Source organism: Dysidea avara, chromosome 6 (assembly GCF_963678975.1).
Source record: "Dysidea avara chromosome 6, odDysAvar1.4, whole genome shotgun sequence".
In the NCBI taxonomy this organism is placed as follows: Eukaryota; Metazoa; Porifera; class Demospongiae; order Dictyoceratida; family Dysideidae; genus Dysidea; species Dysidea avara.
In genome coordinates, this window is record NC_089277.1 from 33,424,754 (window position 1) to 33,442,326 (window position 17,573).

At 36.5% G+C, this 17,573-nt stretch overlaps 1 protein-coding gene across 1 annotated transcript; it reads right to left on the minus strand.

Annotated features, from left to right (window-relative positions):
* Positions 1-11,991: 11,991 nt before the first annotated feature.
* On the minus strand, positions 11,992-16,797 carry LOC136257670 (uncharacterized). Its single transcript, XM_066050950.1, has 2 exons — positions 16,642-16,797; positions 11,992-13,334 (listed from the first exon to the last, which is right to left on the minus strand). Exons 1-2 carry the CDS (start codon positions 16,739-16,741, stop codon positions 12,112-12,114), a joined length of 1,323 nt encoding a protein of 440 aa, XP_065907022.1. The 5' UTR covers positions 16,742-16,797; the 3' UTR covers positions 11,992-12,111.
* Positions 16,798-17,573: the final 776 nt, after the last annotated feature.

The window sequence follows — 17,573 nt, forward strand, 5'->3', positions numbered from 1 at the left end:
CCAAACTCTCCACCAACAGTATGATTTAGTGCACAATTTTAGTGATACCAAGGAGAAACATTAACAACCTCATACCAAGATTAATATTATTATTATTGGGGGTGATTTAAATTGATTTGTTCTGGCATAGATTGCATGGGAGCACGGTCTCTTACTGACAGAGTCATACACATCAAAAACTTCTAACATTTTCACAAGACTTTCATCTCAACCAGATTGTCAACTTTCCAACACGTGGCACAAACATCTAGACTTATGTTTTACATCTCATCCCAACATCATCTTCACTTGTAACTCCATACCTGGCTTTACTGACCATGATGCCATACTGGCTAGAATATCTGTCTCGTTTTATCAGCGAAAGCAAGAGCCACACAGAGTATGTACCTCTTTACAGAAAAGCAAATTGGGATATAATACAAAATAGACTATCTGACCTGTCACATGAATATTTTTATTTCAACAGCACCTCAGCCAGAACTGTCGATGAAAACTGGTCCTTTTTTCAGGAAAACTTTCAGATGATCATTTCCCTTTTAAAACACTATGTAAAAATACTAGTCTCCTCTGAATGACAGCTGAACTCACATGTCTAATAAGAAGAAAGGAACAAGTGTACAAGAGAGCTAAACTTCACAAGCAAGACTCAGATTGGTCAGAATACAGATTTACAGCGTAAAGTATGTCAAATATTTAAACATAATTTTGTCCTCAAATGATAACATAAAACTGTTCTGGAGATATATTAAAGCTAAACAACAGAATTACTACTATAAAAGGACCCGATGGTGAACCTATAAGTGAGTCAACAGGAAAACCATATGTCTTAAATAAAAATTTCAAATCTACATTTACCACAGAACAATTTGATAATTATCTGTATCCAGCTATGCCACATTTTGAGATTACCACACAAGGAGTTTACAATATACCAAATGAATATAATTCAAACAAATCTTCCAGGTCCTGACTCTAAAAGCCACAGCAGCAGAGATATCACCTATGCTTACCCACATCTTCCAACAGTCTCTCAGCAATGGTAGACTACCATTTCAATGGAAGCATGCATATGTTTATAAAAAAGGAGGCAAAACAGGTCCCAAAAACTACCATCCAAATCACTAACTTCAGTAACCTGCAAATCCATGGAGCACATCACTGTCAGCCAAACATCTAGAGTCAACCAACATCTTAACAGAAAATCAATTCGGATTCAGAGAACATCACTCCTGTGAGTCACAACTGCTTGTGACTGTCAACAATATAGCCAAAGCAATAAACAATAAACTACAGGTAGATTTGGCAGTACTAGACTTCTCTAAGGCCTTTGACAAGGTCGCAGATGCACAACTTCTACACAAAGTGGAATATTATGGAGTGAGAGGAAGTTTGTTTGAATGGTTTGAATCCTATATAGTCTCCATAACAGAACACAACAAGTAATAGTAGATCAACGACATAACTACAAACATACATAGTGAGTTGCAACTGTTTGCATATGACATTTTAATTTATAGACCTGTGCACTCACTAAGTGATCAGAAGATTCTGCAGGATGATTTATACTCTTATAAAAAATAATGGGAAAATGAATGGCAGATGGACTTCAACGTATCTAAATGCAACATCTTACAAGTTACCACACATCACACCACCAAAACATTTACATATCAAATGAACGGAGTTGCTACCCTTGAAAAGATTATAATCTTGGAGTTTACTTGAACGATAAACTATCATGGCACGATCACATTGACTACATATGCAACAAAGCAAATTGATTACTTAGTTTCCTATTTACATTCCTGCCATAAACACTTCAAAGACTATGCCTATTGTGACAAACAATTTCTGCTACCATCTATTGAATATCATGGTGCCACCTGGGACCCACACCATCAAATTAAATGACATCTCTAAACTCAGCATCAACCTGCTCGTTTTGTCTTAAATAAGCCTTTGAACAGACACCACCGTGACAGTAGCACAGAAATGTTAATACAATAGGATGAGGCATGCTTGTTTTCTGCGTTCTTGAAGAGATGGCCAGCTTAGTTCATTTAACATTTCTGTGCTACTGTCACGGTGGTGTCTGTTCAAAGGCTTATTTAAGACAAAACGAGCAGGTTGATGTTGAGTTTAGAGATGTCATTTAATTTGGTGGTATGGGTCCCATGACGAGCTTGGGTAGCAGTTTGATTTAATTATGGCAGACGGTGATTTGGGACAAGTATTACTATCTTGTATATAAGTAATACTTGTCCCAAATCACCGTCTGCCATAATTAAATCAAACTGCTAGCTACCCAAGCTCATCCTCATCAGAAATTTAATGATCTTCAGTAAACACTTAGGCCACTCCATATCCAAGAAAATTCATTGTTTCCCATTTCTCACCGTCCGCATGCAGATTCTCTTCCCGCATGGTCATTCATTATTCAGTGCTGTCAACTGAACATTTTATTCATTATTTAACCTGTGGAGAGTAGTAACTAGCTATTCTAGTTTAGCATTCAGAATGAGCCCATTTAGCTAGCTTTTCACTGTTCAGGTTTTTAATTTAAATATTTCTACTGTATTCTTACCTGTAAGTTAGCTATGAATTTTGGCTATAATGAATAATGGGTAATGCATGAACCGCCTGCCGCATGTATTTTTGAGGTCAATGAAATGGGAAACAAGGTTAGCTATCACAATTAGCTAACAACTCCTACTTTGTAATTGTAGCTAACCGATCATGATTTTATTATCAATTTACCATGGGGGAAGGAACAGTACAAAAGGCAAGCCTGTACAAGGTACTGTCCTAATACAAAACACATACAACCACTAAACAAAACACACACAAAATAACACTTACAAAACAAATTTATCCGGTGTAGTCTCACGTAGCCAGACCATAGATAATATAATCTATGGCCAGACCCTTTCTCAGTGCCTTTTCTTTGTGTGGGGGTGGGGAAAGTAGAATCCCCACTGAATCTACGTGAGACTATAACTTAAACTTAGCACTCATTGTACTTAGCACTTCTGCGTACGTGTACATTAACCTGTCAGGTGATTTCTAATATAAATCTGTAAATGAATGAAATAATTAAATAGCCGGCGCCCGCTGTGGACTCCTTTGACTAGTTTTAGAACAAGTTGACACGTGTAAGATGTGATATCCCAACCAATCTTTCCTCCACCCTCAGCAGGCCTGACTTGGTATTGGTTTCTAATGATTCCATTTGTTTGTTCGAATTGACAGTACCAACTAATTCCCAGCAACATCTTCTTGCTGCTAGAGCTAGAAAGGAAGATTGATATAGCTCCTTGCAATATGACCTCCAGCTTTCTGGGTTAACTGTCAATCTTGTTCCCATTGAAATTGGTTGTTTAGGCCACTTTTTGTCAGAAACAATTGCTCAAATGGTTACTGCTTGTGAAGTGCCAAAGAAAACCGTAAGATCCTTGTTTGAGCAGGCAGCTCGCATTGCTGTGTCCTGTTCTTACAGAATTTTTAATTCTAGAGCCTAGCTCTAGAATTAAATGGTGTGTTGCTCTAGCCTAGCTCTAGGACTGGGATCTTTTAGTCCACCTTAGGTAAACTTTAAGTATTACATATATGTAGATTTAGATTTTTTTTGGTGTGTTGTAATTTAATTTACTATTAGTTAATGTAAGTCTTGCCAGGGCTCCATCAGCTCTCTATAGTCGCATGTGTCTAGCTCTCTATAGTCGCATGTGTCTTACTGCAGTAGAGTGGCTAAGCAACAAATTTTGATGAAATTGTATATGTCAGTACAACAATACAATAAAAATATTATTGCTTATTAGTGCTCTGCGATATATCGGTAATACCATTTATCATGATAAATTATTGTAACCGATTATCATACCATGACAGTGTTTGATAACTGATATATCGAAATACCGGTATATCGATGAATACCGGTATAGGATTGCTATTTTTAACCCAGCCTTTGGTGTTTAATTATCCAATTTGTTGTTGATGGTTTAGCAGACACACCCTGAACAAAAACGTAAGGTTGTCACATTACAACACATGCTTTCTTGTACTGAATTATATTTTTAGGTTTTTGGGATGCATACTGCTTCATACTAGGCCAAAGAAATGATGCAATAATTACAATAACAAGCTAACTATATACCGATATACCGCAATATTTTCCTGTTACTAATACTGTGTATTCAAATTTCAATACCGCCGAGCTCTATTGCTTATCTGTGTACCTTAATCTCCATCTTTGTTAACATTGCAAACTAATAACCTGGATGGACACCCCCCTTGAGGATATGACCATCCCTTGCTTTTGTATATGCAAATTCAAAGTTTCAGTATATTAACTACTGAGCACTTTAATGTCTTCCTCAATATATTTTCTATTGGGTGTATTGTCAGGTTGGTAATTTTAATGGCACCATATCTAATATGAACAAGTACACAAAAAACTTTGGAATTTTCAACTAGAGTAGGGACCGTAGCACATCGATAAAAAGTACTGAAACAAGTTGGAGTAGTCCATGATATTTAAACAATAAGAAGTGTTATATCCCTACTGTGCTCAAGGGATATAACACTTCTTATTGTTTTACTGTGATTAAATATCATGGACTTGTTTCAGTACTTTTTATTGATGTGCCTACTCTAGTTAAAAATTCAAAAAAAAATTTTTGTGTACTAGTTTGTTGCCTTTTTTTGTAAATAATTATTATGACTGGTGAACCCATGCATACCACATCTGAACGTCCCAATTATTGTCTGAAAAGTGAAGTATCCATTGTTTCGTTGTCAGCTACAGTATGTTCAACCCGTTATACAGTATTTCGAATCTAGAACTGTTCGAAAAGTACCTCTGCAATCCACGCATACTGAAAGAAAGAAATGGTGCCACACGCCCCAGTTATATCAATTATTGTCTGAAAAGTGAAATATCCATTACGCTTCGTTGTTGGCTATGTTCAACCCGTTATGTAGCAGTACAAATCAAGAACAAGCACCTCTGCAATCGAAATAGCCTTTATGAAAAATACCATAGATCCTTAACAAAATATGGACGATTTCCATTATGAAGGGAAGCCATCATGTGCTACCGCCAAATTGACACTTTTTGTTGTCAGCAAAGATGAATGGGACACAAAGGGATAGTACTGTATGATGAGCAGTATGAATCAAGTATATATTGTACCAAGTTTGGTGATTTTATCAAAAAGTAAACAACTTTATTACTTAGCTGCTCTACTAATAAGAGTGCCTGCTAAAGCTGCTTTTTTCATGTTTTGTCCAGCAATTATAACATTTTATACGTCCAGTGTCGTAAATTTTTATGATGCATGGAGAATCTGTATACCTTAAGGTGACTAAATTTAGTGATACACCAAATTTAGCAATTTTGGTTGTTTCGCTAAATTTAGTACATGCTAAACCTGCAAAATGTATGGTTAATTATTTACATCAATTCGCAAATTCATAAAATCACTACATTTTGTATGCGTTAATTTTGCCAATATACAAAATTGCTAAATTTAGTGTGTCACTAACACCTTAAGATATATACACAACTTCTATACTTTTATTTCATTTAGGCGTTGCACAGGAGTGGAACTATAGCTATTTCATAAATAAAATTGATCTAATTATTGTCATTGAATTGATGGATCAAGATCGAGACAGTTTTCATGAGGAATCTCATATCAACCTGTTGACACTTCCTACAGAGTTGTTAGTTTATATCATCTCATTTCTATCCACACTACGTGACAGGGTAAAACTGAGATATGTTTCAAGATGGTTGAGGTGTGTGATTGAAAGAACACCATCATTGTGGAAGGAGTTTGTGTGGCCTTACTATGACAGTCGTGAAGAATGTAGTGTGAAGGAAGTGTTGAAGGTGTGTGGACAACACATCAAAATATTATCCTTCCCTATTTGTAGAACACCATTAACACTGCTAGGAATGCTGCAGTATTGTAGTAGTAATGTACAACATCTTAGTCTACTATCAGCTGAGTTAGATCCTGATGAACAACTGTTTAGAAACACCGTACTGGGATGTCTGCAAACACTAGAGCTTAAAGTTGACTATCTTTATTATAACTTTAAACAATTACTTCTTAACACTGGTCAATTGAGAGAGCTCAAAATACATTTTTACGGGCTTGGACAATCTCCAATTACAGAGCTGCTTAAGCACTGGAAGGAATTAGAATTTATGCCAACAAGTATTGCTAAATATGGCACTGAATACAGCATTGAAACTTTAGCTGGCATTGCTGTTCGACTCATGACTATTCCTACTGGTACTACTGCTAAATTCAGAGCATTCAAGAAATCTAGAAAAGTACCTTTTAACTTTTCTCCTATACTTCCATATTTTCAACTACATTTTGAAGGATCTGATCAGGTGACCATTCCATGTGTGAAACTCAGTGACTGTGGTATATTGGGATTGGAACATGATTTAGGAATAATAACTGATTGTCAGTATGGTGGAAAGACAATGTGTATGGTACAGTATTATTACATTGCATATACAATCAAGTGCAGTAAATCCAGACTTATTGCCAGATATGGCAGCCTTAGTTGTGCTACTCATTTTGATCTTTCTGAATGTTCCTCACTTCAGTCTGGTCATTTGAAACAAATAACAATTGCTTGTCCTAATCTTCAGAGACTCGACTTACAGGGCTGTCGTCATTGTTTAGCAAGTCTACATGGTTTGCGGGCTATTGCTAGCCACTGTTATTACCTACAAGGACTAAACTTACTTAATATACCAGTGTTGAAGGATCACATACTATTGTGGGAAATATTGAGTGATATGAAGTTGACCCACCTAGGTATAAATTTTAGTACTTTTGGATCAGAAGCTGCAAACAAGGAACAGTTTGTATCAAAAGTGTTGGACTGTAAGAGGAATCCAGAGTTATTTTGATTCTGTGTGTTGCACCAAAGGAGATCCATTAGTGTTGTCCTATTTTCCATCACTAAACTATTGTTATCTAGACTATGGTAAACCCACTATTGTACAGGATGTGATTAATAACTGTAAAGAACTCAAATGTGTGCGTTTCAACTTACATTGTCACCCATCACTACACTCATCAACTTATAATCATAATTTACAACAGTTATGCATTTGTTTTTCAGCGAACTATGATGTTCCTGACGACTTTATGACCTCAGTTTCAGCTCATGGTAGACTGGTACATGTAGTTACGGAGGTAGAAACTTTGACAGCTGAGGTATAACTTCTCTTGTGAGCAACTCTCCCAAACTGATAACATTACATTTAAAGGCAAAAGCTATACATCATGTGAAGAATTTTCTAGATTTTAAAACAACACTAAAGACAATGTATCATAACAGAAGACTGTTTACTTCTGGTCTCTGCGTAATAGCTACCAATCCTAACTATTTGTTGGAGGATATATTTTCATGTACAGATCTTTTACCACTTTGGAACTTCAACCTGGTGTAGTTACCATAGTAGAGCACTTGACATAAGTATGACCATTATAAATTATTATTATGTATACATTTGTGGTAATTATCTGATGCATGCATGGCTTTGACTGTTTTGCAACTTATGTAAATGCATTTGGCACTTATAAATCATATTGTGTGTATTGTGCTTTCTGAACTTATTTATGCACAGCTAAATATTTGGGAGGTTAATTATCATTCTTGTGAAGTATATATGTGATGGATTTAGTGGATATATGTGCCTTGGTCTGAACACAGGACATCATGAAGTATATGGTTTATATAACCAACAGCCTACAAGCTGTTTTTAATTTCACAATGTCATGAATCCTTGACTATTTACAGTGTATTTACAGTTACAGTGTATTTACAGTTTATTTACAGTGTATTTACAAACAAGTGCTATTATATTAGTAAATTGTCTATTACTTTCAATATCAGTGCAGTTTTAACTGTAAATACCCAAAAAGTGGTCACGTGGCCAACAGCTATACAGTTGTATACAGTGTATTGTGTAACCATACAGTAGCTAGAAGTACTACAATTACAATCCTGTACTAGTCCAATGCACTACTAAAGAGTTTGTATGATGTGGCTGTGTTCCCTAATAAACTTCCTAATTGTTCCTTCTAACTTGTTCGTTTACTTTTTTGTAACATAATTATTTTGACTGAACCAGTGCTTACTGAATCAAAAGAAAGAATGGCACTATTGATCAGGGACAGCTTCTAAGGTTTCCAGAAACCGGTCAAGTGTATTCAAGCAGTTAAAAATATAATTTTGCATTGATTTGCAAAGGCAGATTGAGATACTCTAATAGATCAGTCAGTTACTCTAATAAAGCAGTCACAGTATTCAGAGAAGCAGTGTAGCAAACTATGTAGCTATAAATAAAGTATTTTATCAGTGATATATAATACATAGTTAGTGGAGAGCAGTTATTCTCAGCCGGAAGTTACCTTCTCTTTTGAAAAGTCTCCCTGTATATATGCTCCAGATCAGAAACCAGTCACCAAAACTCGAGACTCTTGATATTTTCATATAAATGCATGTTTCAAACTACCATGCAATTACTGAAAAAGTGAAGTAGCCATTACACTGTGCATGTTTGCAGCTACTTTCAGCCCATTACACATGCTGCATTACAAATGAAGAACAGTACGCAAAGCACCCCTCTGCAATCATTATGGAAATACAAACAAATCCCATTACAAATGTGGTGTGTATGTATTGCAGTATGCCAAAGGGCACCTGTCAGGCTGAAGTAACATGAAAAAATCAAGCCTGTAGTCTTAGTCATTATTGAGTTACGCTTGTCTGAAAGCATCAGGCTAGATGTTTGTTATTCAGTCAATGTTTCACTCAGTGGGCCACAATTATTATGAAGTGAGTCACAATACTGTTTAAGAACATCCACATAATCATTGAAGAGGAAATCGATGTGGTTTGTCACCAGTGGTGTCATTGCATTCCACTGGAAAAAAGTGCTGGGTAAAACTTTGGTGGGATATTTACAAGTTTTCTTGTACCATAGGAGGAGATTCCGCCAAAAAATAGATGGCTCTGCATTTATACTGACGGTATTGATGATACATTGAACATAATTGTAGTGTTTTGAATTGAATGAAGTAAAACAATCGCAACTAGTTGTAGAATGTGGACACATGAGCATAGAATTGTTTCATGCGTAACATCAATTTTGAGACTGTCAAAAATTTAGCTGGTCACATAACTTTTTTGTGGCCTGGAGTGGAACACTGATTTCCCATTGTGGAGAACTACTGCACCATCTAGATAGATGTTGAGCCTACTGTGTGGTGTATGGGAGCAAACATAAAATATTAGTAATTTATCAAACAACCTAGTTCAGGCCAATAATGGGTGCTGTGCCCATCTACTGCAGGAGCAGTGACAGTGGGAGTTTATGTACTGTATGTTTAATTAAATAATATGCAAAATTAATATAATTATAGTGAGACAATTTTCTTTCAGATTTGTGAGACATGGTGGTCCCAGGATCAAATAGTAGGCCAAGATACTTCTGACCTGTAGCAACTAACTTTCAATACAACATTATTCACCATAATAGGAGGATAAAAAGGTCTCTGGCTATGCTTAGACGTCCCGAACCATGTCACTGTAGATTTTGAGTAATTCAATTCCATTCTATAGCTACTATCAATGTCCACTGTTTAAGAAGTTCAAGCTGTGAATTCATATAATTCTTTGGGGGTGTCTCCACTACAAATAAGGGTGGTGTTGTCAGCATATTGGAGTAGAAGGCCTTCAGTAATCTGATGAGGAAGACTATTTACATAAAATAAAAACAACTAAGGACCAAGTGCACTCCCTTGAGGAATATAATGAATTACCAAGAAGAAAATTAACACTGTGAGTTCTATCACCACTGTAGCACAGGTGGACTGCCATTCATATTATAGAGCCTTTGCAGTAGAATACAGTGATCCAAGAAATCAAATGCCTTTAAAAAATCCAGAAAGGCAGCACAGACAGCACCCCCGTTGTCCATGGAGTTAACATATATCAACTGCTAGCAAAAAATATCCTCAGTTGACTTTCCTGCATGGTGATGGGGATCAAACAGATTGTATATACTGGCATATTAATGCAGAAGTCTATGTATCACAATGGTGATCTCTTGTATAGTGGGCTTTCCATTAAAAAGAATGCAGATAATCTTATGAACCACTATACTGTAGCATGTGTATCTACTCCATGATGTTGACATTATTGATTGTCAAGTTACCATTAGTGCTAGCTACTCTGAAGATGTCAAAATACTAAATGTGATTGAAAATTTCATCTGCATGACTGTGTAGCATCACACAATAAAAACGACACACTGGAATTAATGCATGACCAGAAATCAAGTAGTTTATTAGCATACTTACATTAAGTCAACATTACAACTAAACATATAGCTACAGAGACCAGTGACAATGAATTAATTATATATATGTTGTTGTCTCACTGACATTCTGGCTCTTGATCATGAGTTCTGGTGGGATGGAAACTACAAAATAAAGTGTGGCCGGATTTTGGAAAATCAACTACATTGTCACACGTGAAATAAATAGAATTTAGTGCTATACTGTGTTACTGTAGCAGTACATATGTAGCTATTTAAATATTTCAAAGCTTTTCTGGTAATTCAAGGTACAGGCTAATAATTTACTCAAGATCAGTGCTTGGTAATCCTTTATTTCAACCATAAATACTTGAGATGACAGTGACTGATTTTCCAAAATCTGGTCACAATTATTTAGCTAACTATAAGTGCATACATATCATAATACTTGCAAAATCCTTCACTACATACATGTACATGCCATAATAGATGACACTATATCATTGACCTGAGCAGTCATAGTGCAAGTTGCATGTCCAGTATACAGCAGAGCTTGTTAGCAAGCAAGACAGATTTCCACCTCACAACTGATCGTAATATGTTAAAGTATGTATGTCAGATCAGTAGCCATACATGTTCACTACAAGTACACATTTGAGGCTTCATACAGATAATTGGATGGTTTTAATTTCCACTACAAAGACATCAAGATAGCTTTATGGTAAATGCAAAGCCAAATAGACAAGTCTAATTATCAGAACAATATAATAGAGTTCTGGTGGGCATGATTCAAATAGTAGCTATAGTACTGTACTGAAAACCAACCTTATCATAATAGCTTAATGAAATGCATGAGTGGGTTAAATCAAAACAGTTCATAATTGGAGATCAAAATGAGCAAAATGGCTTCAAACATAAAAATTATTTTTTTAGATTAATACTTTGGTACTATGTTTTAACAATGCCAATATAATGCCTCAGGGAGATGACAAAAATTAATGATGAATTTTCAATGTAAAAATTAGCTATAGTGGTAAAGGTCATCACTAAGCCTGCGTCAAATATGACAGCATGATAAGAACATAATCAGCTAGAGTGTTATGCCAGCATAATGCTGGTACGTTAGGTGGATATATATTTTAAACTATGCATGGAGCTTAATTCATGAAAATAGATTGATACTCCCTAATAGAGCAGTCAGTGGAAACTGCAGTAGAGGCTGTAAGGTGTGCACTCACTTTGTAGTGAAATACCCTAGTAGAGCATTCACTGTTTAAAATATTTCAAAACAATTTTATTAATATTGCTAACTTAGGAGCATAATGCAAGCATGATGGCAACACTGAAAAGCATAATGGAATGTCCAAAATAAAAAGGAATGTAATATGTAACAATAACACTTATATACTATAACTACTTCACTGGGTACTTACTGTATAAATTGATGTGTCATAATATAATTTCTATAATTCCATACACAATTCCCAATAACTCTATAGCACAATGACAGCGGTGTGTGCTTACCCCAAAAGAGGTGTGGTCATTGTGGTTTTGAATACTGATCATGAGACTAGAGGTGCACTATTTTTGAAGGTTGCATCAAGCATACAAGCTGAGTAATTGTACCCCTTGAAAATAACTAAATTTTTCATACATTGATATGTTGGACCTTGCATCAATATCAAAATTTAACAAAGGCATAGAGATGTAAATACACTAAAATAAATTTGTGGTAATACAAATTATAATTGTTTTCATATATCGGCCACTTTGCAGGAATATTTCATATGTGCAGGAAGATTCAACTGGTCAACTCGGTCAGACATCCCCATTGTGGCAGTGACGATGACTTTACGACTAAGATGTTGTAAGCTGTTGGGGCTTATCTTCATCATCAACACTTCATAAGTTGGGTATATGTACTCCTTACCACCCCATGGAACATACAGGCATTTGTGACCAGGAAACACTTTGCCCACCAACTGCATGTTTGCAACTCTTCCTGGTGGTAACTTAATGGGAATACCTTGCCACGTCTTGCCAGTTGAAATGTCACTACCTGTCACTGTACGGCCAATATACACATCCTTAGACGTATCAATACCCGCAACTACAGCATTACGTGGCACCTCTCCACCAGAATATACACCCCATTCAAATATCTCTGGCTGTTCTGTAACTAAAACTTCATAGCTGTCAAGGCCACTGTAGCAATGTTCTGCACAATTCCAGCAAATGTGAAGAGCTTTACTTGAAGGAGTAACATACCCAGGGACCACAAGAGACTGAGAGGACTCATCAGGATTGTGTTCTCGCCTACCAATATATAATGTCTCTCCATTAGAAGCAACACCACCAGCAACAATATTAGAGGGAAGATGGTTATCTGATACCTGCACCCAGTTTAAGTCTGGAAATGTAATGGGTTGTAAGTCTGGGAGTTTTTTGGAGCAAAGAAAAGAAAACTTGTACACTTCATATATCTTCCCGCCATGAGGCACGTGAACCTTAAACTGTTCCATCAGCACTTCTATACCTCGTGGGCCATATTCATCTTTATCTTCATAGCAAGCTTGTCCAACTCCCACAAGCGGACCATCAAAATCTGCTGGGAATTTACTCTTGTCGTAATGTCCCACTACTTTGCTCCCCTTCAAAGCAGAGACTTCAACCAATCCAACAAAAAGCAGGTAACCCTTATGCCTGGCTATCAGGGGATTCATTATTACCACATCTTTAGGTATATACTTTGTGTTTTCTACAAATGGCTTCCAATAGAACACAGCAGAATCTTTGGCTGTTGGAGCATCATAATTAGTGGAAGTGTTCAATGTTAGTTCATCCTCCCAGGAGTTGTAGTCACAGTAAGTAATGACTCCTTGTGAAGGTGTTATCACTCCAGGAATACTGATAGGTCGTTGCAGTCGAGGAAAGTATGGACAATAAACATAGTAGTGGCCAACATAGACCTTCTCTCCTAAAGTGTATATATGTCAAAATTATTAAATCTTTCATACCAGCATTACCATATAAGTAGGGATCAAGACATTTCACATTTTGTTGAAAATACTAATACTCTAATAAAACAGTCAGTGCTTGTACATGATCTTGATTTTGAAAGCATAATGAGAACGATAGGTTTGATTTTAGAATTATACAAAAAAACATGAATAGCTAAAATCAATAACTAGTATCAAACAGTATGGTAGTACTGTTTAGTAAGATTTCCCCTGAAACGAATGGCGCCAAACAAAATGTCGCCATTAAAAAGTGCCTTAAAAGTACAGTATCGTACACATACAAAATTGCCTTTACAGAATAGCCTTAATGCATTTAACATCAAATCCAGCATTAAGCAAGCTCAGAAAGCTGAAGATTAAATTAAGGCTGTATAGACACTTTCCTATTTAGAATCTATATAGTGAGCATCTCACAGTGACTACTGCCGTTCATAAACTAGCTGTAATCAGTTGCAGTTTTGCTACAGAAACCAACATAAGACAATGTCACATTTTAATTTATTGCATAGCTCACTTGAGATACTCCAATAAAGCAGCCACAGCTACTGCACGCACACACTACACACACACACACACACTGGCATTAAAGTGTATTGTGTTACGAAGGAAGCAAGATATTAGTTCTTTGGCATTTAATTAAGTTACTGTACACGGTAATGATTTGGAAGTGACCTCACACCATGCGTAAATGATCTGCAAGGTTTCAGATTACATTGTATTATCTGTATTGCAGCTGGTTGATATCCTGATGGTCAGTGGCGATTTCAGACTAGGGGGCAAAGCATAATTATTGTATGGCTGAACAGGTGTAATATACAGTAAAAATTCACGCAATTTGAAGGCTTGATAACAGACTAAAATTTATGGTAAAAACATGAAAAAATACAATGCCAATCTATACTGCAACTTTTCCCGAAGATTTTCAAAACTTATTTTTTCAGCGGGGGGATCATGCTCAGTGTTAGCCACAAGTAACTTTTACATTTATATATTCAACTTAGTGGACTATTTTCATCATAAATAAATAATACAAGCTTGATTAAAGGTGCTGTAAATACATGTAATAATGTCTACTAGTTGATTACCAGGATACTGTGAAATACTGGATAGAGGGGTATTTTCTTAAGACTGGATACCAGTATCAAATATGGCATACTGCCTACAGGTGTCCCTATACTGGGTGACTACTATGTATCTCTTACAGTAATGTTGTAAGTGCTATATATAGCTTTGTGGACCAGACAAAATTTCACCTCGGTAATAATTATCAGTCTTTGACCTGTGACTCTAGCATTTCTCCTCAAAACATTGACCGATTTTTTATTTTCATCACGCACTTACACTTTCAACATTATAATTTCTTGATGCATGTTACCTAAAGCTGGGAAAGAAACATCAGCAAAGACAATTACTAAATTACAAAACATTTTGTCAATGATCCTAAGGGCTTACATTAACTGTAATTATCAGGTGTTTTTGAACTCTTTGTACCATCCTGACACTTGACCCACTGTGTACCTAGTATTTTGCAGACTTGACAGTTAAGTTTGACTACAGCTACAGATCAAAACCCTGTGTGAAAACTCAGTTCCATGTGGCCAGACCGCTTATTCTCTGTCACAGTGCTCATTGTTTAGAAAGAAATTATTATTGATACAACTAAGCGCTATGATGGAAAGAAAGTGGTATAACCAGAGCTGCCAAGAGAAATTAAACTTCTAATGCTGTGGCTGGTATAAATAATGTGGTGCAAAACGAGTGAACTACCATAGTTGAGTCGACAAGCATTTGTGTTAATGAATGTGCAAGCAAGCTGGAATAACTGGATATCGTACAAATCACTCCCTCAGAGCTACCACTACTACAAGATTGCATCAAGGATGTATTAAAGAACAAGAAATAATTTAGAGAACTGGTCACAGTGGAGTATTGAAGCTGTAAGAAGTTACAAGTGACCATCGAACGACCAATTGATTCAAGTATCAGACATTTTATAAATGCAAAGAAGTATGTAACAACAATACAATGTCACATGTGGAATTTGACACCTCTAAGGCACTACCTTTGGAATGCAAGTGATTACACTCCAGTCTTCAACCATCATGTTTATCTGTAACAATAAACTACGGAGCAAAATAATCTTCTGCAGATAGCTGTGTAAGTAGCACTTAATCTTTATTTATTGTTTAGCTGCTATAATTTAATTTGCTAGTAGCTATGCAGCAAATTTGTTTTAGCCAATCACAATGCTCACTGACTTGTAAACATGAAAAGGGACTAAGTAAACATGAAAAGGGTCTAGAGGGCACTGTTTCACCCTCTACTATCTATAGAACCAATTCTCCCGGGCTGGGTTGGGGCAAATTGCAAGTGTCCCCATTTGTTCCCTCTCCAGTGCGAATCAGACATATGACACACTTTAAGTGCTATCAAAAAGAATTCGTGTTAATTGCATAAATTGTGACTTTTAAACTGATACCTAAACTTGCTTTATGGGATTATGGAGACCTTGAATACCATTTCCAGTGCTATTCTCTTCCATTGTTGCTGTATGCCCAAGGTGAGTTCTTCATCACATGATTACGTCTCCAATCACCCTGTATATTAGTGGGGTTCACAGCAACATTAAATTACACTTTAAAAAAAGCTTTCAATTGGCACCAATTAAGTTTCCAATGAACCCTTTTAAGGTTGATTTTTTAATTGATTCTATGCGCTCACGTTAATATGTCGTCTGCCTCAGAGTGCGAATAGCGATCATGACCATAATAATTATGTGCCTATCAATGTGATGCCCGACTACCACAGATACAGGCTGAGGATGGGAAGATTGGGGATGGTGATGTGGGGGAATCGATCGCCAAATTTCCCTAACGTAGTGGGGGTTTGTCTTCACTAAGAAATTTAAGGCGTGTGCCTTTAGCATGGAGTTTCTCAGATGCTAGCTAGCTACTAGAAAGCACTCGACTAAACTCACTCACAACCCGAACCTCTTGACCAACACCTGAACGCCACATAATTATACAAAACCCCTCCTAGCTCCGGGGTTTGCTAGTCGAGACTTGGTCGGGGGTTGTATCGTAATTTTCTGTGGTGCAAATCCCCACCTCAGCCCGTATCCCTGGTAGTTGGGGATTAGATTGATAGGTGTATTATACGCAAAGATTTATAAACCCCAGGTACGTGTGGTTTATAAATGTATGATATACGTAACAACAATCATGGATTTTAGAGGTGCATTGCTCTAAGATCCAGGCGACTTACCGTTGACATTTACTCCAGCGCACAATGTTCCTGGAGGAATGTGCCCACCAGAGGCTTCGATCATCTTCAAGTTAGGTATAAAATTATGGCGAAAATCCATTTTATCTCGACGTTGCCTCTTTCGTGAAGGTCACAGTATCTGGTATTACAAATTATAAGCGCACCGATTAAAAGACGCTATCATTTGTTAGCGCCACCTGCTAGGCTGGAAGCATAGACTGTAAGTAATTGTAATTCAAAATTGTAATGTTTCAACAGGGATTCCACTAGTGAGACGCTGATTTTAGTAGAACCCTGCATACAAGCAACAAACACATACATACACACAGACAATAAAAAGGGTAGCTAGCGGCTATATACAAAATACAATGTCCGGCATAGCTAGCTAGTACAATTTCCTACCGGTTGGTTGCCTCAATTACAGCTGGTGCACGTGGTAAACTATTCCAAATAACAGCTCCCCTGTAAATATAATACAGCCGAGACTTAGTCTCGGCTGTACGGAGTGTGTATTTATAATTACCGCACCCATAGTGTGTATATTAATATCTATATACAGTAATTATTTATGTACAAAACTAACATCGCTAAAATGTTCTTAAATCAAGTAACTAGATTTGAGCAAATGTTTTTGGGCCATATAATGCTGTTGGCAAAGCAATCCATGATGCAGTCTAGTTCCATGACGGTAGGAATTGCGTTTCCCACAATTAGTGTTTATCTGTGCCAAACAAATCTCAAAACAAATCATGTCCATTATTTCCTGCTTGTACATCCTGTGACACTGATTACCATATACTCAAACATACTATGGAGATACACTGGAGCTGACTTATATTTGTGACCTGATTTTGAAAAATCAGTCTTGATGTCACATTTGACAACTCAAACATTTATGACCAAATTGAGTATTCCAAACAACTATTCATCTT